Source organism: Myripristis murdjan, chromosome 10 (assembly GCF_902150065.1).
Source record: "Myripristis murdjan chromosome 10, fMyrMur1.1, whole genome shotgun sequence".
In the NCBI taxonomy this organism is placed as follows: Eukaryota; Metazoa; Chordata; class Actinopteri; order Holocentriformes; family Holocentridae; genus Myripristis; species Myripristis murdjan.
In genome coordinates this window covers 23,253,044-23,279,881 of record NC_043989.1, presented here as the reverse complement: position 1 = coordinate 23,279,881, position 26,838 = coordinate 23,253,044, and the positions used below count along the sequence as shown (strand labels likewise).

At 43.3% G+C, this 26,838-nt stretch overlaps 1 protein-coding gene across 1 annotated transcript; it reads left to right on the top strand.

Annotated features, from left to right (window-relative positions):
* Positions 1 to 888: 888 nt before the first annotated feature.
* Positions 889 to 26,708, top strand: jakmip1 (janus kinase and microtubule interacting protein 1). The gene is made up of 23 exons (XM_030062000.1): positions 889 to 1,377; positions 8,265 to 8,587; positions 9,661 to 9,993; positions 10,455 to 10,616; positions 11,790 to 12,002; positions 13,225 to 13,338; positions 13,619 to 13,765; positions 14,054 to 14,221; positions 15,462 to 15,521; positions 17,424 to 17,552; positions 18,030 to 18,158; positions 18,936 to 19,019; positions 20,012 to 20,074; positions 20,379 to 20,477; positions 21,700 to 21,801; positions 21,937 to 21,990; positions 22,109 to 22,174; positions 23,077 to 23,145; positions 23,413 to 23,490; positions 24,629 to 24,838; positions 26,146 to 26,211; positions 26,427 to 26,502; positions 26,641 to 26,708. Exons 2-22 carry the CDS (start codon positions 8,432 to 8,434, stop codon positions 26,475 to 26,477), a joined length of 2,553 nt encoding a protein of 850 aa, XP_029917860.1. The 5' UTR covers positions 889 to 1,377; positions 8,265 to 8,431; the 3' UTR covers positions 26,478 to 26,502; positions 26,641 to 26,708.
* Positions 26,709 to 26,838: the final 130 nt, after the last annotated feature.

Below are 26,838 nucleotides of genomic sequence, written 5' to 3'. Positions count from 1 at the left end.
GTCCACTGAGCGATGATCAAAGAAGAGGAAGATGGTGAAAACACCCCCAGACAATTGAAACTCATCCCTGGCTGTCTCCTCATCCTCTCCTGCTTCCTGTGTCCCATGCACAGCCCTGCAGCAATAGGCCGCATATGCTGCTGCAGCCGCAGAGAGTGCTGATGTGTGTGGCGCTGCCTGTGAATGCCAGTCAGAGAGGCAGAGATAGGCAGCTGGGCGTAAGTAATGCATCCGCCAGAATCTGGGTCACACTGGCACCACACACACCCTCTCATATTGTCAGATTATTTCACCTACTTTTGTGATTTCATAAGTCATATTGGCCTAGATAAACACACTCAATTTTGAGGCCCCATCTATATACACCTGTGAGAGCTTCCCCCCTCAGGTTGAAGCCTTATGGTTGTAATGCGTCTATATAACAGATACAAACAGTGACTATTTCAGACACTTAGAGAGCGAAATGGGAATATCCCTATATGATGATGACACTGACAGTGGTGGTAGACATTTTTGTAATTTGGGTGAACTGCTCCTTTAAGAACAGATTCTTATTGGATTCCAAGTGATGGCTTGGCAAAAGGGAAGAAGCTGGGAGATTGGAAGAATAGTGAGAAAACAACAACAATAATAACAACAACAACAACAACAATAATAATAATGATGATGATAATAATAATAATAATAATAATAATAATAATAATAATAACAATAATAATTATAAAGCATATTTTAGTAATACAGAAAGTCTGTGTGGGGGTAGGGGGGGTTGTATGGTATCTGTACCACCGTACGCTCTGACGACGTACGTTCCTCCCGCACCGGCGTGTGCACGCATTTTCCACGCGCGGTGTCATTCTTGAACACGCAGTCAGGTGTCGCGGTTCTATCACGCTACCGGTGGCGACGCCCGGCTTTCCCCCCACGTCGCACTGCCAAGGAAATCGTCTCAGGTTTTTTTTTCTTTCCTTTTTCCTTTCCCTCTCCCCCTCTGTCATGGGGCGGAATAGTGTGTTTGAAATGTATAGAAGCGGGTGACGTCGTGTGTGTGAGTGTGTGTGTGGGCGTGGAAGAAAAATGTCAACGTGCGAGAGAGGAGAAGCCCGGAGCTGAATCCGGTCGGAGCCCCTGCCCGTGATTAGTGCATATTAGCGGAGGGGATACAACTTGAGCCGCCGCGTTAACTGTAGGAAGGGTGGACTGTGGGGCGAAATAAAGTTTGTAGATGCGCCCTGGCTTTGCGGACAGCTCGGCATCTCCAAATGCATGAGGTGCTCCACCGAAGCCCAGCCTCCCTCCCCTTGCCTGGATGTGAAACAAATTAAGCAGCAACATTTCAGCGTCTGTCGGCTCTTCACCGCTGGACCTCCGATTAAAGTAAGTTCTTCCAGTCTGTCTGACATCTTCAGTCGGCCAAACTGTAAAGTCAAACAGGCAAATAGGTGCCGTGCTAAACGGCTTGAAACGGTAGGCTTGCCCACTTCATCATATGGCCACATTATGTGCTTCCTATAACCCCAGCTTCGTGTCAAGACAGTTAAATATCGTGTTTTGGCTGCTAACAGCTGCAGTGTGAGCCCGGGCGACACCTCCAGCCTCTGGCAGGCACAGATACCCCACCAAAGAGGAAGTACGACGGTGCGTGAAACATGAGCATAATGTTTCTTGGCATTATCTGAGCCATTAACGAGGCTTTTGCTTTTTGCCTGCTTAGTCGTATCCCGGTCTAAGAGGCCACCGGCGGCGAATGGACCCCGCTCATCAGTAGGCGCTGTGTTCGCACTAAGGCGTCAAAACAGCTCGGTGAGCACGGTACATGACAGTTGCATGCCCACATATATCAACGCATCTGACATGCAGTTTCTGTGCAAGGACATCCGACCTCCGTGGTGGTCGGATGCTGCAGCAGCAGCCGCACGCATATCGCCGTGGGGTGTGGTTGGCCAGGCAGGCAGACAGGCTGTCAGCTGCAGCAGTAAGCAGTGTAAGTAAGTCCTGCCGGCAGCAGACCTCCACTACCCTTAATCTCCCATGCAGCCCGGCCGATTTGACAGCTCATTAGAGAGCTCGCCGCCTCGCATTAGGCCATCCCCATTCTCCCGCATATCCCTCTACCAGCCCATATCCCCTGCCCGTCCCCTGTGTTCGCCGTCAGGGTCCCCTGTCTGTCATAACAGCTCTTGGAGATGCTCCGGAGGCTCATAAATCTTCCCCCGGTGGACAACCAACATGTGTTGCACACTCACTCCTGCCTGATCAGCCTGCTGTGGGCATTTTGTTGAAGACTTGACACATGCTGTTGTGCCAGTATGTGGCCAGTGTTTATTGCAGTCAAATTGGATAGGACTGGACACTTGACCTGAGTGATGCTATAATAAATGTCAGAGGCGCATTGTGCAGATAAATTCATGTAACTCCGCATTGGGGTGTAATTGAGATCCTAATGGTGGAAAAACAAAACATACAGCACAATACAGTGTTATTGTTAACAGTAGAAGGGCTGGTTAAGGTTCTCACAGTAAATGTTTCTTCGTAACTGGGGTTCAGTGCAGGGTAGGGATACAGATTTTGTTTTAAATCATATTTTTGTGGTTGAATGCTCAACAGTGTTTTTAATACTCTGACCTCAACCTGTCAAACTGCTCCACAGTAGGTATAACATCTTCATGAATGCTGACACTGGCTGGGATTTCCATTTGTGCCTCTGTCTCCCTCTCCTATTTCCCTCAACCTCCTCGCCTCTCTCCAACCTTCCCTCTCTAACTTAATCTATCCCACTTATTCTTCATTCATAATCCTATCTCTCCCTCCATGCCCCTGCCTTCCTCAGCGAAAGGACTTGACTGACAGGCCACTAGCGGGATAATCCCAGGGGTCTATACTCATATGTGCAAGCCTCTCTTGGCATCATCATAGTGTTTTTTAACCCCGTCGTCAAGATATACAAGGCTAATTCTTCCTAGAAAGAAATTTCTGTGTTTACATGCGTTTGAGCAAGAGGCTGAAACGGCTAACTAGCACTGACTGATGTAGTTAAACAGGGAAGCAGCCTTAATCACATTACTGACTGCAGTATCATGTCTTCTCGAAGAGGGAGAGGCAACACACACATTGATGTTTTACATGGATGCATACACACATAACTCAGTCACACTCAAAAATGATTGACCAAATTTTGCACAGATCTAAGCCTATGAATCTGGCACTGACTTGCAGCGTGCACTGCAAATGTTTCTTTGTTCTAAGGAAACTGAACATATAAAACAAAGTGGGAAGGTGGTATATGTGTGTGTGCGAGAGACTTTTTGTTTATTTGTTGTGGTTGACTAGTCATTGGGGTCAGCAGAGTCAGCCAAACTAATTTTTATGTCACATGGTCCGCTACTGTTGCCCTTGGCTGGGTTACTCAGCTTCTCAATGGGATCTTTAGAGTGCCTTTGGAGTGTCAGCTCTTTGCCTGCTTTGTGCGTGCGTTTGTGTGTGTGTGCGTGTGTATTTGTGTGTGTAGGTGCAGTATGTATGGAGTCTGGAGTGTAGCCAGACCCGTTCTGTCACTCTACACTCTCTGCTCATGCTTTGCATCACTGATGCTCTGACTTGGCTAGAAAGAGAGTGAATGTGTGTGTGTGCGTGTGTGTGTAAGTCTTAAGAGGCTTTGTAATGAATCTACAGCATGTGTAGGAGTGTCACCTCTGTCCCTCCCCCACCTTGTTGAATTTTTTTTAAACCCAGACAGGGAGTGAGACATTGCTCTTTGACTGCACTTTTGCAGGACTTTTATTGTATTTATTGGGCATGTGTGTCTCACTGAAGGCACTTCTAGTTGATGTTTAACTCTCTGTGTGTGTGTGGTCTGGAGGAGGTCCATCTGTGTTTGGGTAATAAGCTCTTTGTAAGGACATCTGTCTACCTACACTTAAGCATTTTATTGTACTTCATTTAACAAAATCAGTTTTTGACTAAATATTCAATTCATATTCTATTTTTCTCATAATTGCAATGTATTAATGTATTCACCCGTGGGAATTGTTCAATTGCTGCATCATCTGGTTAAAAAAATTAGCATCTTTAATTCTCTCCACAGACTTTCTGTCTGTCTCTATATACTACACTGAGGACCAGCTTATTAAACTACTGTAGATAGTCATGCCAATTCACTTGATAGTATTTTAGATTTATAATTGCACGATAGTACACACAATAGGATATATGAGGTTTGCAAACCCGATAAGATAAAAATGGGCTGAAATGACATTGCTTTTTATAAGGAGATAGAGAAAACCACTGGTAGCAGGACATTAACTTTTTGCCCCCATGTTTCTTAGTTAAGTTTTTTTTCTGCGTCCAGAATATATCTTTTCGTTAGCCTTTGTGTGTCAAAATAATTACACGTTGTTGCCACGTGCTGGATTTGAATCGTTCAGTCAAAAGGCAAAACCAAGGAGAGCCTACACACTGTTTAACGGTTGTAACCCTACGCAGGTCTGTCATTTCACAGAGTGAAAAGGGATTTCCTGAAGCTGTTATGAAACCACACGTTTGTTTTTTCTTGCTTTTTCTTGTTCAGCCTGTTGGGAAAGACTGAGCATGCAGCGTCAGCTATACGGCTGGACAGGTGTCAGCCCCAAGCCTTGATAAAGTTGTGCTTATTTATTAGTGTGTGAGTTAAGCACTGGTATGTTGCACATTTTTTATGACTCCAGGAGTCTCGCCCAAGTTAACTTCATTTCTCAATAGGGAATTAATTGTGAAACTCCTTAGGGACTGCAAAATTTCAACATTTTTTTTCTTGCCACAGTTACTGTCACGTGATTTAGCTCCATTGTTTTATTAAGAAGATTGTCTCAGTGCCACATTTGCAACATTTGAATAGGCCTTGAAGGTGCACTAGTGTCTCTCGCTCTGTTTCCCAATTTATAGCTCGTTGCAGAATAAGACTTGTGAGAACATTTGATGAGTCATAGTGCATGAATAGTTCAGTTCTGAATGTAGGATCATGCCATCTCTATCCACAAGGAATGATGTGAGGAGTGATAACATTAATCTGAGCTGTCAGTTTTGTCTGTCACAAGGTTTTGTTTTTACCTTGAGGCCTCCTAGCAGAAGACAAGCTGAGCTGAATGTTTATATTTGGACTGGACGAGTTAATCTTAGGTCTGTGACATGAACTGGCTTTTGTTTGCTTCTGTGAACATTAAAGGTGCTTGTTAGCTTCTTGATGCCCCTATAAAACTTCCCCAGTTTCCCATTATAACATTCCTGGTTTTCCATGGACCATAAACTTAGAGACTTGGCTGCTGGCTCCTAGCATGGGAACATGTGGCTCCAGGATGCTTTGTGGGAGATGGATGTGTTTGATGTGTTACCTTTTATTGTGTGTATGCCTCTCTGTCTACCTGTATCTATGCGACAGGAAAAAAAATCCTCAGCATTGTAGACATTATGCCAAATATGTAATGACTAGGAATTCTGTCCTGATTCAAGTCTGTTCTGTCAGTAAATGATCCTGGATCCAAAATGTGTAGAGAGATATGATCACAAGGAAGCAACCAAATAATTTATTAGGCCACTCTAAGAACTGCCCTTATTGTTATTTCTGCCAGGCGGCAGCCTGAGGGTAGATCATTTTGTGGTGTGTGTCTTTCTGTGTATCTGTTTGTGTGTCTGTCTGCACCTAATCTTGCATATTACTGGGCCTGTCAGCCAAATATTTTTTGTGCATAGCTATGAGTGAATGATCAAGGACCTCTTGTGCTTGTTTTGATTCAAAACTTTTGAAAAACCAATTTTATACCGCAGTTTATTGTTATCTCCTCAGCTGGTTTTTCACCTAAGTCTGAGCACCAGAGAAGGGGAGATATGCCTGGTGGAGATCCTCACTCTACTGAGTGCTTTCTTCTAGTTTCATTATTAAAAGGTTTTATGCTCAGCCCAGATGTTGGTAAGATGAGTGTCTCAGCCTCCTGCCCAGACACAGGCATCCATGGTGCTCCGTCTGAGTTGCTTCAGCCTGAGTGCAGCTCGGTTTCTGATGAAGTACAGACAGACCTAAAACATGTTAAAAACAGGCCAGGAAAATGGACACGATTCACTTCATTGCTCTTGTAAATTCAATTTGCACATTTCAGTACTCATGATTGTGAGTCAAACCCGTTGAACTGCTGTAAACAAACAAGTGTTCGTTGGTGTGAATCAGTGCTGACACCTTTTTTGTGCTGATGTCAATGGATGTCAGCTGAATCTGTCCCTAGTTGTGCTCTGTAGGACTTAGAGAATGTGCGCTTGTGCCTGTGCTTTTCTCGATGTGAATGATCTCTGTCTGTGTCTCTCCCTGTCTGTGTGTGTCTCTCTGTATGAATGGAAGTGAGATCACTGAATGCCTCTGCTCTGTAACATCATCATGCCAGCTTGCAGGGGGAGGTGGGGAGTGGAGAGAGGTTGGAGGTGCAGAGAATGTAGGCCAGCATGGGGGGAGAGAGGTTGAGGTCCATGTTGTTCTCCCTCCTTTTCTCGTTTGCTGCGCTTTCTTCCTCTCTGCCTCGTTCCCTTTCATTTCTCTACCATTCTGTCTGTCTTTCTTCCAGTCTTGCTCCTCGCTCTATGGGAATCCATGTGGTAGAAAGCTTCCCTGCCCTGCAGCATCAGTGCATTTCTGTTTCTCAGTGAACCTCGGCACAGAGATGGGAGCCAGATAAAGAAATCATGCGTGTGTTTTTTACAAACGAGCCGTGTGCATATGTGTGTGTGTTTTTCAAATGTGTAGCCCTATACAACGTGTGCGTGCGCGTCAGTCAGTGAGTTTGTGTGTGCATAATCAAATCCACCATGAGGCTCGTTCCTCCCTCCCATCATCCTTTGCTGTGGGAGGAATGGACTTTTGAGAGCAAGGGTTGCCTTGGTAACTATTTCAGCCATCTGTATGTATTGTATAAATGTGTGTGTGTTTGGGAAAGGATGGAGGTGCCTACGGTCTTAATGCTTCATGTCCCTCGTTGTTGCATTATTTATCTAATAGTCAGCAGAAAGACTGGAAGGTCACTGGGTTACAGTTCATTCCAGGAAGAGATTAGAGGTATCCACTTCCTGTGTGGTGAATGCCTTACATGTCATAAACAGAAATGCAAAATATAGATTGCTGAGACATTACTGTAGCTGCCTTTATAGTGGAAGTCCTTTAATATTTGCCTCAAATTCTGCATCTGGGTTGGATGTTTTCCTTTTTCTAAAAGTGCAAAGAAAGGGTGTTGTCTGTTGCTTGCATTATTACGCTGCTTTTTATGCACATTAAAGTCATACATACACACTCTCCAGTATGTCTGGAGAGGAGAAGGTGGAGCCAGATGCTGGAGGTGTGTTGCACTGATGGATGGAGTGTGAGGATCAAATGGCAGTAATTGAGGTAGCTGCCATCTATATGCACCTGGTGCATATAAATGGGATCCATTGTGCTAGACAGAAGCAATCAGTCTCAAAAATGTAAATCCATCTGAAACAGTACTTTTACTCAGGTTGAGAAAGGAGTGAAGATAAAGCAGGGAATGGAGACAAATGGATGACCAGATGGAAATGAAAGAACGAGATGAAAGTCTGACTAAGAGCTTACAGTTTCCTCAGGAGATTTCTCTGGGACACAAAGTGTGCTGTGCAAGGTCGATTGGTTGAGGCTGTGAGAGCTCCGGGCATTCACGACTGAAATATCAAAGGAGGGTCGATAATCTGATTTGTTTTCATTTATGTAAACTTGTTGTCATGTGAAGTGAGCAGTCATGCAAGACCAGCACGCGTGCATACAGTTCCACAGCAGGGGAGATGGAGGCATCTGTGGGCGGAGGGGTTTAGAAAATCACCAGTAAGAGAGAGGATTAGTTTGTCCGTCCATAGAACAAGAAGACGAGAGGGAGAAGATAGACAGAAGCTAGGGACCCAAACTATTATGACCAGACACATTTTCATGCACTGTGGAGCTTCTAACCATAGCCGAGGGAGTGGAATCTGATTAAGATTAATGGCCACAGAGCTGCCAGTGCTGGATGCATGTGTATTGTGAGAATGAGACAGAGGGCAAGAGAGGAGAGTGTGTGAATGTTAGACCCAAAAATAGGCCATTTTCCCCTGGCTGTAGTGCGTCATTTTGCTTTGGGCTTGGAGCTCTGTGCAGAAGTGTCATGCTGACTGTAGTTCTGTGTAACCCAGTTTCAAACACTGACTCACCCTTTTTCCACCTTCTCCCTTCTTCTCTTTGTTGGTCTGTCTCTCACTCGCAGGACATTTGAGCGCCTTCCAGCCATGATGTAGAAGTGACAACGATGATGATGATGATGATGATGATGTGCAGGATCAGCCGTGCAGGGAGGAAGAGCAGCATCTGACTCTCCTCCATTTACCTAGACCCGCCACTCTATGTCTGTCCGGAGTGGGCAGCCCGAGTGCTATGTCATCGACCACGCCTCCCTCGGCCCCACCCCTTAAAAAGGGAAGGAAGCCAGAAAAATCAGAGGCGATGGCCGACTCAGTGCAAGCTACCAACGAGGAGCTTAGAAGCAAACTGATGGACATCCAGATAGAGCTGCAGCAGGAGAGGGGCAAGGTGAGGGAAGGGAGAAGGAAGAAGATCCACTGGGGAGAAAACTGATGATGATAGTGATGATAAAAGAGGAAGTCCTGTACTCTCTGGGCTGAGGATGACACTGGAATACTTTATAGTTTCATCCCTAGACATCCCATTTCCTGCATCCTTCATGGTTGCACTGACAGGGGTAGTGGTTCAATTCCCACTGGGGCCAGGATGCAAGGAATGTATGCACTTGTGGTAGTGCCTTGGATAATAGCATCCACAAGATGGCATATGGAAGAAGGGGTGTAAGGATATGAAAGAAGTGTGTATGTAATACTGGCAGTTAGAGTTGGACAGCTGGATGAGTGCAACAGATGTACATTTCCCCAAATAATGTTTTGCTTATTAAAATTAATTTAAATTGCTTATTTGATATTTTAAAGGACCTTATTGGTCCTGTTTCACAATGTGATTATATGTGTATCTGTTATCTGTATGTGTATCCGTTGCACATAGCGTGCACAGAATATATTTTGGTATCTTAGAAAATCAGGCTAACTTACCCCAGTTCACTCCCATTCATGTTGAAAAAAATGCGAAAAGTGAAAGCTGAAGTTGCTATGCATTAGTAATTCCATCTTGTGAATACTTGGCTGTTTTACTGTATTATAAATTCAGTTAAAATTCATGCATTAATGACAAATGTGCTCCACGTTCCTGGAGCACTCGGGAGTGAACAACAAGTAGAGTTGTAGTAGAGTGTAAGACACTTAACTGGTGAGGCACAGCCAGGGATAAAAAATACTCAAGTTGATTTTATATCCATTCAGCCCAATATACAAAGTAGCCAAAACACGTCCTCATTTAAATGACTTGTGCTGTTGCTCTTTGTGCTGCAACCTGATAATATCTATCAGATTTTTCTTGACTGTCAGGGCTATAATTATAGTTTCAATTATAATTTTAGTTCAAGTGCACACTCTGCTCCACACTGTCTGCATGTACGGATGCATACACCATGGACTGCTGAAATACAGGATGATGATTGACAGGAGGACGTGCACTACTGCTCAACCCCATTGGAAACTCACTTTTGTCCGTCTCAGGTGTGTAAGCTTCGCGAGCGGCTCCAGGAGCAGCGGCAGGCCCGAGAGCTCGAGCAGCACAAGCATGCCGTGGCACTCACCGACCTGCGTGCCAAACTCCATGAGGAGAAGCTACGTGAGTTAGCTGCCGCCCGTGAGGCCTTAGCACGGCAGCACGAAGCCGAGCTGGCCCGAGCCATCAAGATCCGGGATGGAGAGGTGCAGAGGCTCCAGGGGCTGGTGAACGCGCTGCGGGACGGGGCGGCCGACAAGCTCAAGAATGCCCTTCTGGGAGAGGCCCGGGAAGAGGCCAGGAGGGCCTTCGATGGAGAGAGGCTAAAGCTACAGCAGGAGGTAGGTTATCTTGTGCATATGCAAGAGAAATAAAGCAGTTAATTGTGTTTTGAACTGAGGTTGTAACATCACAACAATGTGTAAAGAGTGTATGAAATGGAATACCTTCTGAAGGCACTGCCTGTGGCTCCTGGCTGACCTTAATATTTTGTTTTGTTTTCTAGTAGAAACTTTGCATCCTCACCTCTCTTTCTTAGTTAGTGTTAGGGTTAGATATGAGCACACACATGTATGGGTGTGTGTCTGTTTGTGTGGAAAGTTGACATGGGACTTGTAAATTTCCTTCTGAAAAACAGGAAGCCGTATGGAAAGGCACTCACTGCCAAGCTATTGTTTCACTGTCGCCTTTCCAAAGAAATAGGGCATCTGTCATTACCGTTGTTTGATGGCATTCAACCTGTGTTTATATCTGTGTGCAAAATGGGTCTCTTTGTTGTTTTTATCTGTGTGTGTCCTCTCAGGTCCAGGAGCAGAAGACAGCCAGGAAGCAGGCCGAGGAGGCGCTGGCCAACGCACTACAAGCAGACAAGGCCAAAGCAGCCGATCTCCGCTCCGCCTACCAGCAGCACCAGGATGAGGTGCATCGCATCAAACGGGACTGTGAGAAAGACATCCGTCGACTGGTGAGCACATGACCACCCTGGAGAATAGACCTTTTCCCACTGCATCCATTACATTGATGTCACGTTCTTTAAATCACAAGATATGGATGGAGGTTGTGATGTTAATTCAGATTGCTGCCCACCACAATAGGCTGACATGACAGGCTTGCATGACAGACCCTGGAGTGCGACAAAACCCTAGTCTTCCTCTACATTACTAGTCTGTCCCAACTGCAATTTGAATGTCAACATGAGTTCCAACACAATGACGCCTATTCACCCTCTCGCTGAAGCCCAGCTCCAGCTGGGTTTATCTCACTGACATAGTGTGCAGGTTAGAGGCTAATTGCTGCACTATCTGCCTTGCCCTGGCTTTTATGTCACTGTGTGGCTGAGCTTATCTGCATAGATTAAAGACCATATTTCTACTGCTACCCATTACCCGCATTGCCTGCAGTAAGGACAGAATAAAAGGCATTATTGATATCAAGGGAATGTTTGAAGAAGGGGGCTTTTTGTATGCATAATCACACTTGGAAGCTGAAAGGTTATATGAATAAAAAGTTGGCTGATTGATTGAGAATGAAGAATGCAGGAAATGCCAGGAGAGAAAGAACAAAAGAAGGAGGGAAGTAGAAATGGGGACAGTTGTAGAGGAAGTTGTGTTAACTCAGAGCATGAACAAAGCTTCATGAATTAATTAGAGCCAGAGAACAATATTTGTCCCCAACATAATTTGTTAGTCCCGTGCTCTGTTCCTGAGCTCGAGAGCACACGGCTTTTTCGTTTGAAGACAGGAAGGGAATGAAAGTGAGCTGGAGTGGCTGGTAAATGCCCTTTTAACCGAACATGTCTATACATGTATCACACAGAAAGAAAGTTTACTTGATTTATTCTCTGATTATTTCCAAAAGGGCAGTAAAAAGGTGTGATAAGCTCAAATTCGCAAAATTTTAACAATCTTAAATTGCAGTTTTGAGCAATTTTTGGCCACATTTGGTTTGACCCTTCACACTTTTGTACCACACATTGTATTTGCATTTAATGTGAAACAAATTCAGTAACACTGATGGTGAGTGAATGGACAATATTCACTCTAAGCAGAATATTACTATAATGTAATTATAATAATCTCTTCCCACTATTCCCATCATATACCGTCCACCACCCTATTCCCCTCCATCCCTTTTCCAGATGGATGAGTTGAAGGCGAAGGACCGGGTGGTGTGTGCCCTGGAGAGGGAGCTGGGTGCGCAGGCGGGCTATGCCCAGAAGCTCCAGCTCCAGAAGGAAGCCCTGGATGAGCAGCTGGGCCAGGTACGAGAGGCTGAGAGGCACAACCATGGCAGCCCCAAGAGAGAGATGGTGCCTGGGCTAGGAGACACTCCCGACCTGCTCAACAACCAGGTACACGAACCACACACACACATGTATGCATGCACATGTGCACATGCAAATTCGCATGTAAGGCAATTTTTGAAAGCCGATATTCTTTAATCGTTGCTGCCAGTAGCCAAGATATTGTGCGGATGTTAAATATCTTTAATTTTACTATTTTCATGCCGAAAAGTAGGGAAAACTTCTTTTGCAGCTTCAATATGAATAAAAACATTAAGAGGCACATCAGAAAACATAAAATACAATAGAATTATCAAATAACAGGGATCCATACATCTTGATAAGAATTTAAAGCATATAGACTTCAAACCAGCTGGCCTATGCAGATCAAGTGAGTTTGTTTAGTAGTATCATAGCTCTTGGTACCATACAGTTCCTACATTAATCATTTTTCACCAATGAGCCAGGGAACCTCTTCTCTCATGGGAGGAGAACAAACTCACTGCAGGGAGGGAAAGTGGATCCATTAAAATGCTTTTCTGCCCTCCTCATCAATGTGTGGTTAAAAAATGTGGACAGATTACACTGGGATCCCCGATGAGTTTCCCGCTAATGTTTAAAATCCTTGAAAATTCATTTAAAGCACAAAATTCCAAAGGTTCCATGTTTCTCCTAGAAATTGAGTATTGGCATGGTAGAAAAACTTTAAACAACATTTGGAACAGTAGGTTATGCTGAAACATTGAAATTCACATTATTTTTTGTTGGGTTAGCAGCTCTTTAAAGCAGGTTAATTCACCACGCCTATTCAGAGGGAGAAAAACTTGGAAAGGAAATTGAAGGAGGAATTAATGATTGGCAACTTTTCACTTCAACAAGCAGGACAAACTTTGGTCAGCGATGAAGATCCGTCATATTGGGGTTGGACAACATTACTGGCCAATATCTAGTTTCTAATAAAGTTCAATACTGGCCCGATATATTCATCTGACTCCAGTGTCCACGACATTCTGTTTGCCAACATATGCATATGCATAACTACAAAAACTACAAAAATATGCATAGACAACAATGAAATTTCAGGCACACGTCCAGTGTGACAGATATGCATGCACACATTGCACACATGCATGTGGAGCACTGCATTGTATACAGCACAACAACATGCCAACTCATCTCCCATCTCATTACCTCCTCCTTCTCCTCCCATCCACCTCCACTACCTGCATGCATGCCCTCCCTTTCTCAGTTTGTGTCTTCCTCCTCCTCCTCTCTCCCCCCTCTCCCCCAGGAGGTTGAGGAGCGTGATGTGAGGAGGTTCCAGCTGAAGATAGCGGAGCTGCACTCGGTCATCAGGAAGCTGGAGGACAGGAACACACTGCTGGCTGATGAGAGGAATGAGCTGGTAAGGAGCACACATGCTGTGTGGTGTAGTCTTACAGGTACACACGTTCACACACTCACAAAAACAGACATACACACAAATATACTTGTATGTAAAAACACTCAAATTTGTATTATCATACTTGTGAGGGCAATTCATTGACTTCACTCTCTTACACCCTATAGCCTTGATCTTGCCAGTCACTGCTAGCCTGGAAGCTCTGTGTCACTAGTAGACAATGACTAACACAACAGACTTTCCCTTCCCTCTGTTTCCTTCCTCTGTCTGCTTTCTTCCTCAGTTGAAACGGGTGCGAGAGGCGGAGAGTCAGATGAAGCCCATGTTTGAGAAGAATAAGCGGCTTTCCAAGAAGAATGACGACCTCCTGCAGACACTGCAGCGCATGGAGGAGAAACTTAAGAACCTCAGCAGAGAGAATGCTGAGATGGTGAGGGGGAACCCTTGACTTTTTACTGTCATTTTCCTATGTCCTTTACTTTCGTTATTAACCAAAGATAAAGTTCAAATACCAGAAGGATGAAGTACATGCCCTTATTTTAATCATTGGGAAAAGGGGAGCTCAGCTGTAGGATTTAATTTTGGTTCTCATGGAGGATTTCAGCCCAGGGAAAGCAAGACCTCCAGTGGCCATTTGAGGAAAATCATAAGAATAAATGCTCACTACTGTTCTCTACACAAACATAATGTCGTCTCTGTCTCTGTGTCCCACCCTCAGAAGGAGAAGGCCTCCTCCTCTCGGCCCCAGTCGCAGCAGTCCCATCAGCCCCAGCTGAAGCGGCCAAGCTCTCTGACAGACCTGAGCCACGCTCATGAGGAACAGGAAGTGGAGTTCCTCAAGCTGCAGGTTGCTGAGCAACGCGGCATCATCGATGAGCTCACGCAGGTTGGGATGTTGCTAAAAACAACCAGTCACATGGCCTGTCAGTGGGTTGTTGAGATTAATATTGGTGCCTTAAATGTAGGTGATATATAGATCTGTTTTTAGTGGGGACCAAGGACCCTTGAGAGCCTTCCAGGGGGTTCTCAGTGAAATGAGGAATACTTTAATATCACTATTATTTAATTCATCAGAAATTGTTAATGATACAAAAAATGTATGAGTGATTTTTTTTTAAGGGTTATGCTTTCACCTGAACAGGGGTTAAAACTTAATACTTGAAACAAAATACCTTTTTGTATCACGGTCCTAAGGGCACAGTTGTTCAAAATGGGGTCTGAGGGTTAATAGAACTTAAATTGCAGGGTCCAGAACATGAGAAAGTTTGAAAATCCCAAGTATATATGACTATGATTACATCAGGCATCGGTGTAGAAGAAAAAGTATGTTGTAGTCGTCTGAATGGTCAAAATGCTGTGAATGCATGCATCTTCTGTAACCTCAAACTGTTCTTTGATTGTGATTGAAGACTCAACTAAAAATGGTGACATTTCCATATACAAGTACCAATCATTCATTCCAAGTGGCTTTTTTCTGTCTCAGACCCATACATTTTTACCATTTGATCAAACATTTTCAGTAGGGGCACAGTGGGCATGAAAGGAAATAAACTGCTTGGCTGAAATAATGCAGAATATTGTTTTGCACTAAAGCCACGACTAACAGATTCGTGCAGCAGAAGTTTCCTGCCAGGGTTCTTGTATTTTTCCAGACTTTCTCCCACCTGCCCACTCACCTTCACTCATCTGTCTGCGTCCCCCGTCCGCGTGACCTGTCCTCCTCAGCCCATCTCGTTTAGATCAGTGTAATCAGTAGCTGCTAATTCCCTCATTATGTAGAGCTTCCACCCACGCGCGCTCTTCCTCTGATTATATTGTTCAGTGTTCAAAGCCTAACATTATCACTCCATCCAAATTATCAGTGAAAGTTGGAACCTTCCTTAACTAATTCACATTTACACAATTAGATCTTTATAATGTTCTGTTGTCAACGCTTATATTTTGTGGAAGTAGCACTGACACTTCCTCATCATTTAATATTTAGACAGTGCTTTCTGTTTTGATTAAACTCTGTGTACCTGAACCTGTGCAGCTCACAAACTAGAATATTAACTCTAGACACGAGGCTGGCGGTGTGTCCCACGGGTGAAGTGTGAGACACTGATCTGCTGTGTGTTTCTCATCAGGAACGTGATCGATTGGTGATCAGCAAAAAGAACAGGAGGAAACCTCTCAAACTGTCTAAAGTAAGTTTGCGTGTGTATGCATGCATGTGTGTATAGACACACTGGTGAGCATCATTAGCACGATGATATGAGATGTGTTTGGGATAAATGAAGAGAATGGCGTGGTTTCACCGATTTGACATACTGATTGCAAAACAAAAATATTGTTATTTTACTATAAAATGGCTGATATTGACTGATATATAAATGCGTGTTTGATCTGAGCATTGTTGAAAAGGAAATTACATATTGGGAATGGAGAAAGTACGCTCCATGACAGTGTGCAAGTAATGATGGAGAACTAAATACTTGTAAGGTTATATTTGATGTCATTGACATAAGTGACAACTATCAGTGTTTTACGTTTGTTGTCATTTCTTCACTGTGTGTATGAGCGTTTGTGCGTGTATTATGCACCCGGCCACACACAGTTACTTCAGCGGTGTTGTCACTAAGCAACCACTGTATGTGTGGTTGACTGATCCTTATGCTCTGTTTTATTGGGATTTGGATTGTGTGTGTGTGTGTGTGTGTGTGTGTGTGCCTAATTGGGCTCAGGAGACAATAATGACAGCATCCCTCACAGCTTAGCACACCAAATTGAGGTAGTATACACACACACACAGACACAGACACACACACTCATACAACTCCCACAGCTAGTGTAAAATGCCATTATTTCACTGTTTCTTAAGTTATACTGAAGATTCAACAATACAAAACTATAAAGCTGAATTTGTGCTGCAGCAGCTGGTTTGGGGATTTGTCTGTGGTTCTGTGAGTGTGTAAGGCAGCTGAGTGGGAAGGGGATCTCTAATTAAATGAGGTGGCTGTTTTTGAGATAATTGCTTAGATAGGTGTGTGCGTGTGTGTCAGTGATTAGGCTGGACCATCAGGGGAGCCTGCAGAGTCTGTGATGTTGCTAGGGGAGGAGGAGTTTGTAGATTGGCGACACATATTTTCTCCCTCATCTCCTCCTGTTGGAACCAGTGGATACAGGGATGGGCACGGCTGCTCAGCGCTGGGACGTGGACCTGGAAATTTGTCTGTTTTTGTTGGGAATTTAAAGCTGAATACATAAATTTGGAGACACGAACTAGAACAGACTACTTTGTTTCTCCAGAAGGAGTAGAATGGATGCTCCCAAACTTTTTATTGTCTGATCTTTTGTGGTGTGTGGGAGTGCGATCGAAAGTACAGTTCTTAACTCATTACTCAAGGCCTGCGGTGCGCAGTATAGATTGGCTGCTATAGATCTGAGCATGATAGATGTATTTTGGGAAGGTCCGATATAGCTTGTTACTGGCAACCTTAGCCTGTTTGCAATATGACAGAGTACCTCCTCCTTATCCTCTACTTCTCCTCCTTTATCTGCCTATGTGCTCTTGTCTGTCTCTACTTCTCTGGCTGCCAGGAGATGACATATAAGCATGATGGTAAGGGCTTTTTGAGGTTGAAGCGAAGCTAATAGCATATGGTGGACTTGACCTGACATGACCTGACTTAACTTTAGTTGACAGAAAACAAATGTATCCACTGGCTGGATTGATGCTCTGTTGTGTTTTGGTGACATGTAATAGGGCAAGATTCATACCAGCCTCAGTATGAAATGTTGATGAGTAAAGTTACTGTACAAAGGAAGCATCAGTGTCAGTGTACGGACATGTTTTTTTTTTTTTTTTTTTGCATTTTTTACAAAGTAACTAGGCTTGTGAAGTGTGGGGGCATTGGACTTTATTGGGTTGATGCTGTAAACCCATAAATCTGAGATTTGGATGGATGGTGGCTTTTTCAAAGATGCAGATTGGCTTTCTTGGTAGTAACACATTGAGGCTGATGTTAATGGTGCCTGTTTTCTCTGTGTCATAAATTTTATGTTACAGCATGACTCCCATTTTTTCCTTCCCCTGTTCCTTTTTGTAGAGGCATGTTGTGGAGACATATTTTGGATTTGATGAAGAGTCCATAGACTCTGAGACCTCGTCCCTGACCTCCTACAACACAGACCTGACTGACCGCACCCCTGCCACTCCAGAGGAGGACTTAGAAGAAGTAAGTAATTCCTCTATGTATACTATTCAGAAAAAAACTAATTCAGGTGAAGAATTGTCAAAAAAGAAACTTGACATAGGTTTTATGCATTTTCTGGGTTTATTTACCAAAGGACTACCCAATGACCTCTCTCTGACATTTGTAAAGTGATCCTGTTTCAGTATTTGTGCCATACTGTAATGTCTCTCATTTAATAAACCCATAAAATCTATGTCAAGTTTCTTTTTTTTTTTTTGATAATTCTTATTTTCACCTGTGTCAAATTTCTTTTTGGAAGAGTATATACTGGGCGAAGCTACAATTTACAGCATATTATAGGATGTTTTTATGGGCTCAAAGATGCTTTGCCTGCCCTCAATAGTAAGGTAACAGTGAGTATGAAGATAAATGAAGATGGTTTGTGGTTGCAAATAAGTTAGGGTACAGTTGGTATTTTATTTCTGGTGTCTTTGACCCCATGACTCTTTGTCACCACAGGGCGTGACCCGTGAGGAGTCAGAGCTGCGTTTCCGTCAGCTGACAAGAGAGTACCAGGCTCTCCAGCGGGCCTATGCACTCCTGCAGGAGCAGACCGGAGGCTCTCTGGATGCTGAGAGGGAGGCCAGGGTTTGTAACGTGTTTACTAACAAAACTCTCTTTCTTCAGCTGTGATTTTTCTTCCTTTGCCCCCTCTACCCCTCCAGTGGTTCTCAATGTGACCTCACAAAAACAAAGCAGTGCTTACTTGCAACCCATCCGTGCTTTCCCTTATCCAGAGCACAAGTGTACGTTAAATATGATTTCAAAGTATTGTGACTAACAGTATACCCAGAGATAAAGGAAGATATTACATCTACAAAAAGTGACTTTGAGTGCTAAACAGAATAAAATCAGTAATGTAGGGGTCTCTGGGACCCCTACATTACTGCAGGAACTATTTATTGTGAGTTAGTGTGCTTAGCTGAATGAAATCTGGAACCATTTAGGTTATATCATTCAATTATGCAACCAGTCAGTATCATATAGCCTCAGTGCTAGTGGAAATCTTTTGAAAATCTCATCATTTTACGACCACTAATTGCACTATAGCTTATAATTATGTCTTCATTATAAGCACTAGGCTGAGTAGCAATGACAGTAATAGTGCAGTTACTTATAAATTTTTGACATAAACTGTGATTATTTTATACCATTTAGCTATATTGAAGCTGTCGGCTCTGTGTTCTTTTCTGTTTTGCAAGTGCTCAGCACTGCCCCCTGATGCCCAAAAGTCTGTACTGCACTTTTTTCTGTCTGGGAGCAGTCAGTGGCTGTTTGTTGTTGTTGTTGGTCTGGTTTTCTCTCTCTATAGGGTTTGGTACGCCTTTATAGTTTTCTGTGATTGGTTGATCTCCCCTTCCACAGACACGTGAGCAGCTGCAGGCCGAGCTGAGCAGCTGCCAGGCAAAGATCATCGACCTGGAGAAGGCCCTGGCCGAGAGGGGGCAGGTAACAAAGACTAAGGGCGGGGACAGGAGCCCCCTGGTCCTGCTCTCATTGGCCCTCATCCTTGTCTGTCTGGCCGCTCTGCTCCTGGCCTGGCGCTATGCCGACCGGGTCTGCCGCAGAATCCTGTGATGTCACTTCTGCCTGTGTGATGTCACAGCTCTGTGTCTGCACGCTCCGCCTCACCCTCTCTCCCTCCCGTTGTTGGTTCCTTTTCTTTCTGGGCCTTTCAGTGCTGTCGACCTTGGAGAAGAGGCTGAATCAACTTTGATCGGTCATAAATAAATAGATTGATACATGCAAAAAGTCTTGATCCAAACATAACTGCCATATTACAAATATGAGGACACAAAGGAGAAGTTGATATTAGTTTATTTAATACCTGGGAAAGTCATCATAAATCAGTTCATTGTCTAAGAACCAAACTGATTGATGTGCAGTACACTTAAAAATGTGTCATGCTGAATCGATAGAAAGGTTTATTGAATATCATAGGGAAATATCATTATAATGCATAGTTCATAACTATCCCCTTAGTTTTCTTTTTTCTTTATTTGTCACTGCATGTTCACTGCATGTTGCCTGTTCCACTGTGGCTTGATCCAGCACTGTCTGCAAGTGTTATGTTGCACTGCTGTTATTCACCTCAGAATGCCTTCTCTTCCTCTGTTTTTGTGAACACTTGATGACTGTGAATGCAGCTCTTTCTCCTCTGTAATCTTGGGAGTGGACTTCCTTTCTTTGGATCAATAAACTTGTGTTACTGCCATTCTGTCCCTGTCTGTTTGTGTCTGCGTTTGCATGTGTCACCTGGCATAACAGTAGATGGTCACTGTTATGATTTGGGCGGGAGGTTTTGGGGGTTGATTGATGGTGGTATATTTTATTGTCGGGGATCCTCTGTCTCCGTTCTTCTCCTTTTTTTTGTCCCCTGCTGTTTGCTATGCATCTGTTGGTGTATTTCTTGATGATGTTGTGTTTGGTTGTGGTGGCAGGACTCCAAATGGGTGGAGGAGAAGCAGTACTTGCTCAGGACCAACCAGGAACTTCACGAGAAGGTATCAAAACATTGCTTTATGTGTAGTGCTCATATGACGCCGGTACACTAACTGTCATCCTATTTATCTATGAACCTTTTCATGGATAAAAAAGGCACCATCATCAGCCAAAAGTGGAATTATTGTGTAGAACTGTGGAGATTTGCATACTTGGCAAGCATGTACGCACTGATACAAAGTTACTGCCAACTAATTTGTGTCAAACAGACCTTTGATTGTATTTTATCACAATTATCACTTTTCGATTTTTTTGAGTGCATTTTTTGTTTGACAGATTTTTATGTATGTGTGTGTGTTTGTGCAGATGTGTGCATTGCAACAGGCTGAGTCACGGCTCCAGGCGGAGGTTCAGGACGCACGGGACCAGAACGAACTCCTGGAGTTCAGGGTGCTGGAGCTAGAAGTAAGAGAGTGCACCAACGTCAAACTGTCACCAGGGGGCGACACCAACAGCATAACCTCCAGACGCAAGACCTACATACAGTGACTGACCAGACAAATAGAATGCGCACACTTTTTCACACAACCATTCCACTGTATTGTTCCTGCATTTCCTTGTTTTTGCATCGCAGCTGCCTGCACACCCCTCTCACCGAACTGGAAATTTTTTTTTAATGGAAGATGAACAAGAATGTGTTGAGTTGAATATAATTTTTAATGGAATAAAAATGTATTTAAGTTTACCATCCAACTCCATCTTTGTTCATTTTGTCTCTGATTTTTGCATGCATATCTTAAGTTTTGCTTAAATTGTCCCCAAGATAATGTCTGAGGTCTGTGTATACTACAGTATGATATAATCCCAATCCAGTCTTGGATTGTCCCTGTAATTTATCTACTCAGTAACTTAAATCATCAGCATTTAAGTTCTCAATATACCTGTACATTTCCTATATTAAGCTGTGTAATACATTTATATACAGGTTTAATTGCATTCCCCAACCTGACTGAATGAGAACTACAGCACACAGCACTCATGTCACTCGATGTTACATCTGTGTTTGTTGCTGTTCTATCTGAATCCCTGGCGAGAGCAGCACCCCTGTGAAATCACATTCTCATTCTTGAGTTTCAGCATGTGTTTTCAACCCCTCTGTTGCTTTGGTTTGCTTCTCCCATTTAAAACTGGGTTTCCACCTCCCTCATTTTGGCAGATCCTGACAATGCTTTCAGTACCATGTAAGTACAATTCATCACTCATTTAATCCCTTTTCAATCCATGTATACTGTTATTCACATACAGTATATGTGGATCATGATCGGTAGATGGCATTCACAATCAGTTCCTCCCTGCTCACTCCCACTGATGGTACACTAGGCCTAGGATTTTCAAACTTCTTTATGATCTGGACCCCCAAGTTGACATTCATTAAGCCACAGACACCCATTTGAAATGATATTGCCCTAGGGACTTTGATATAGAAAGATTTATTTTGTGTTAAGTATTAAATTGTTTTGATATTTTGGTGTGCTAATTAAGCTATTCCTCATTTTGGAGACGATCCCCTGGAAGCCCCTGGAGACTACTTTGAAAACCACTGCGCCAGACTGTTCCATTTCTTACACTGTTGCTTTTTAGGTTTGTTTGAATGTGTGAGCATTAACATGGTGTGTGCTCATTGTAGGAGAGGGAGCGCAGATCTCCTGCCCTCAGTCTCCATATGTCTGCCTTCCCTGAGAACAGCAGCAGCGCCCTGCAGATCTACTGCCACCAGGAGGGAGTCAAGGTGACTCTCTCTCCCTCACACACACACACACATACACACCTGCACACACAAACACAATAAAATCCACCTTTTTGAGCAGTAAAATTCATGACCACCCACTCAAATCTGATGTGTCTGGTTTTGAACTCTTTGTAGGATGTAATTATTCCTGAGCTGATGAAGAAACTAGATATCCTGGGAGATAACGGGGTGAGTTCAAATACACTAATGCAGTTTGTGGACTGCTGTGGGCTCCATTACCTTTAATAGCACCAGTAATAGCTTTTTTCTGTGTGGTAACACTACCTGCCTGTGGTGTTTTATGTAGAATCTGCGTAATGAAGAGCAGGTGGCGGTGATCCAGGCGGGAACGGTGCTCTCTCTGTGTGAAAAGGTTTGTGGAAAGCCTCTCAGTCAGGGGTGTAACAGCCCATTCACTGCATTGATGCATTGATTGTATTTTTTATTTATTTTTTTGTTATTTTTGCCAATTCCATTGAATCTCCTAAATCTACTAAATAAATAATGAATCACTCTCAACTTCAGCATGAATCGATACACTTTGAGAAAAAATACATAATATTGTTGTGATCTAACAGACTACTACAAATTGCAACTGTTGACTCACTGATTCATAGTTTTTTTTTATTATTATTATTTTTTTTAGCATAACTAATGTTGGACTAGTTCTTTTCCCATTTCATAGTTTTACAATATTCCATATGTTTATTCAGTTTTGGCTTTGAGTGCAGAATACGAATTATTCCAAAACAGAAAAATCATTCTGAAATAGAGCCGCCAACTTTTGAATCATAAGTCAAATTGAATCTCTGTGAAGCCAAAGATTCACGCTTGATCTCTCAGTCATAACCTGCTGAACTGTGCTGACACACTGTGGACAAACACTGTCATGACACAGTTGGCCTCCACTACAGCTCATCCATTTGGTTTATTTCTGTCAAGCCAATTTCCTCATGACCACAAAATATAGAGACAAAATCATGTATCACGATGATATCTTTTAGCAAATACCTCGATATTGATACTATGATGATATTGTGGAGATGACTTTTAGTGCTTTTACAGGATTTACACACAGGAGACTTTTGGTAAACAGGCATTAGTAACATGGATATGATGACCAATGCTTTCAGAAAATTGCATCCCTTTACTGCAATGCAGCCTTTAAAACCAGTAATGACAACACTCATAAATAACTTGCGCCACCTTTTACCCTCTTTGACAAAATATTTAACCACTCCTCTCCTCCCCTTCTTTCTCCCTTTTCCTTTCAAGTGGTTGAAGCAGATAGACAGCACAGAGGCTGCCCTCACCCAGAAGATGATCGACCTGGAAAACGACAAGGTGAAAGGCACATTTAGCATCACAATACGCAACCTCTACCTCTGTATCCTCGAATTTGATTTATTCCCGGAATTGCCACTATTCTCTGCACAAAACAAGTTATTTATGTGCTGGTTTTTCATTGCTCCACTTATGTCACAAACCCTACCTGGGCTACTAAATTTAGCCCAGCCTTTGTTCTTGACTTTATATAGTGTACCTTTATATAGTGAACCTTCCTTTTGTGATGCAATGTCCTGCGTTATATAACATCCCATCATTTTGCAGGAGCTGTTCAGTAAGCAGAAGGGCTTCCTGGAGGAGGAGCTGGACTACAGGAAGCAGGCCTTGGACCAGGCCTATATGGTACGGAGCCTGGAGCAGTATGGAACAGCGACGCTAAACCTGTAATATCTGTGTCTTATAGATGAAAAGTTGGCCAAGCCTCTCTTATAGACAAAAAACAACCAAACATTTATGTTAATAACAGAATTAATCAAGGTTAGAGAGGTTCATGATACAGTGATATAGGAATACAAAGGTGGAATGTTGTCATTTAAGCATGAAACATAAACATTTTGGACCCCATTAAACATCATGAATCCCGTGTGCACCATGAGGGTATTAACTGTCATACTGTGTTGGGATACTGCATCTTTTCCCAGTGAAGTCTAAGTGCTCTGTACAATGCAAGCCACTGAATTTACTGTGGTATTTGGCTACTTGTTCACTGGCCTAAAGCCCTCTTTTCTCAAAGAAGGCCAATTGCTGCTTTAATCTCTCTTTAACTGGGGAGAAAAGAAGATATAAAGCCTTTATGAACATCGAGTATAGCTCTATTCAAATGGACTGCTGAATGGAGAGAAGGATTCCAGGCATCAGACTATGGATGTTATAGGATTTTGGTATGAGATTAGTGAGCATGTCTGATCTTATAAAATAACTTCCCTCCCCTCTCCTCTTTCTTTAAACCTCTGACTGAAACAGGCTGTAGTTACACAGCAGGGCTAAACACTTACATCACTCTCTAAATGATTTTAACCATTTGATTTGGTCGGTTGTTTCAGTGTTGGTTTGTGTTTGTGGTCCCACTTTATATTGTGCTGGTTAAAGCTTTAAGTATTTACATGGTAACTGCACTGGAACAGCGGAGTACACACAGGAACACATGAGAGGAGAATTTGAAGGGAAAATGCTGTTGGTGTTATAAGTATTAACAGTAGTTACTATGTAAGTGCCAAGCCCAAGTATCCCCTCATATAAAGTGGAACAGTGTTCTCCATATCTGCCATGGTCACAGTGGTGTGTGCGTGTGTGCGTGTGTTTGTGTGCACGTGTGTATTTTTGTGTGCGTGCATCCGTGTGTGTCCTTGTGCATGCCTGCATGTACGTGCATGCGCATGTGCACGTCTATGCGTGTGCGTGCTTGTCTTCTTGTGTGTGTGTGCTTGTGTACCTGTGTGTGTGTGTGTTTGTGTGTGTGTGTATGTGGCTGGCTGTGCAGAGGATCGAGGAGCTGGAGGCCACGCTGTATAGCGCTCTGCAGCAGGAGCAGCCGGCAGGCCGGGCGGTGGCCGAGTCGCTGACAGACAGGCAGAGGGAGGAGCTGAGGCTAGCCGTGGACAAGCTGCGGCGTCAGATTCTCCGGCAGAGCCGGCAGTATGACAGTCAGATCTTACAGGAGCGCATGGAGCTCCTACAGCAGGCCCACCAGGTAAGGCTGAAAACAAACCTAGTCAGGTTACCGAGCCCTGCCCGCTCTCAATCCGATCCCCTGGTACCCGTCTGAAACCTCTGACCCCACCAAACGTCTGGTGCTCACAAAAAGATGCAGTATCCCTGTTTGTCTTACCTGTAACTGTTTGGGGAAAGTGATTTTGTATAAGTGGAAGAGTGAGAGAAGGAGAGGGAGAGAGAATGGCATTGTGACCCTGTGTGTATGTGTGTTTGTATCATTATGGTCTGAATATCCCTCCACTCCTCAGCCCTCACAATAGTCCTGTACCCATGGCTTGAACTGTATATTCATTGAAAACATCAACAGCCATGAACTTGACCTTCATTTTAATCTCTTACCTAACCTAACTAACCTGGAGCTTTTAACCTCTAACCACACGACATTAACAACACATTATTAATCAACTACACATCAGAAATACTAACAATTTTAGAATACATTTAGTCAGGCCTAGGGGGAAATTGTACAGTGCACATACTGTATACTTACCTGCAATGCAGCTAAGAAATGTAAGGACTATTTTCAGACACAATGCTGAAACGGAGCGTCATCTATAGAATTCATCTCAGCATCTCCTCTCACTTCGAAGTCTTGTAAAAATGTTACCTGTTGCCCATGGTTGGCATTTATTCACACACTTCTCTAGCTGACTCATTTGTCAAGAGATTAGGACCTAAGCAGCTTAGGGGTATTTTTGTGGATCAATAAGCTGTGTTCAGTGGAAACTCTCACATCAGTGTGGATAGTTTTGCTGTTTTGCAACTCCAACAATCAATTCACGAGGAGCGATTTGTTAAACTGCAAATGCCTCTATTTTAGTTTCAGGATTTCAGGCCTGGTTGAGTCTCTTCTTTACTCTGAGTGCACTGAAAGGAAGCTAGAAGAGGCTGTTTTCTGCGGCCAAAGCACAATTTGGAAGGCTGTGTAAGCTGTTGTGTTATCCTGGAGTCAGTGAATCAGCAGCTCAAAGATGGAGTCCTTTCCACTGTTCGTTCGGTCCAGTTGCCATGGCAGCCCATTCTCACTTTACACTGAGCAGCAGCTGCCATAGAGACAGAGGGCATGATGGGAAGGAAGCAGGATTTGGGAATAGATGCGGAAGTAGTCGATTTCACTGTCTGAGTATCTGTTCAGTAGCCATGGTTAAATGAGATCTGGCCAAACCGTTTTTAAGCCGTTTAAAAAATAATAAAGTTGCAGATTCCTTCCTTCGTTTGATAGTCTTTTATTCTTATTTTCACACATTTGACCGTCTAAACATTCCTGTCTCGTTTGCTTTACAGAGAATTAGAGAGTTGGAGGACAGGATTGACGTGCAAAAGAGACAAATAAAGGAAATAGAGGAAAAGGTACATTACGCATCTTTATGTCTGTCTCTTTCTTTCTACGTGACTGGATAGAGGAAGCATGCATATTGATAACCGAGAGATTAGCTGGAGAGAATGTGAGGGAGTGTGTATCTGCTGATTCCCTGTGCTTTTGTGTCATGACATCAATTTATTGACACTCTTTTTCTTCTTTTCTCTTTTTTGACCTGTTGATGAAACCCCTTGTGTTTCTTTAGTTTTTGTTCCTCTTTTTGTTTTTCTCTTTAGCATTTATTCTTTGGCCTTAATGAAAGCGACATGGACCGACATCAGGTAACACCTGCATTCACTCTGTCTATAGAACAATAGGCATATTCATACATCTGCACTATCTTACATTATTTAGTCTGGTGATGATAATGACGATGACAATAGAAAGACGGGAGCTAAAGATGTTTTCCTTTTTCTCAGGTGCTAAGGCGCTCAGGAGGCAAGTGAGGACGAAACACAACCTATTTGTTTTTTATGCATTTATAGACAATTCACAAAAAACCCTATGGCCTTTTTGATAAACATGCACTTTTTGTGGAAGACTCTAACCTGGAATGCAAGAGTATTTGAAAATCTAACAAATAACCAGATACAAATGAAAGCAAAGTATGTTTTATT

Coding starts and splice junctions, on each gene's coding strand:
- jakmip1 (XM_030062000.1), top strand. CDS start 8,432: ATGTCATCGACCACGCCTCCCTCGGCCCCACCCCTTAAAAAGGGAAGG. Junction 20,075..20,378: donor ACCAGGAACTTCACGAGAAG/GTATCAAAACAT, acceptor GTGTTTGTGCAG/ATGTGTGCATTGCAACAGGC. Junction 20,478..21,699: donor TCAGGGTGCTGGAGCTAGAA/GTAAGAGAGTGC, acceptor TGCTCATTGTAG/GAGAGGGAGCGCAGATCTCC.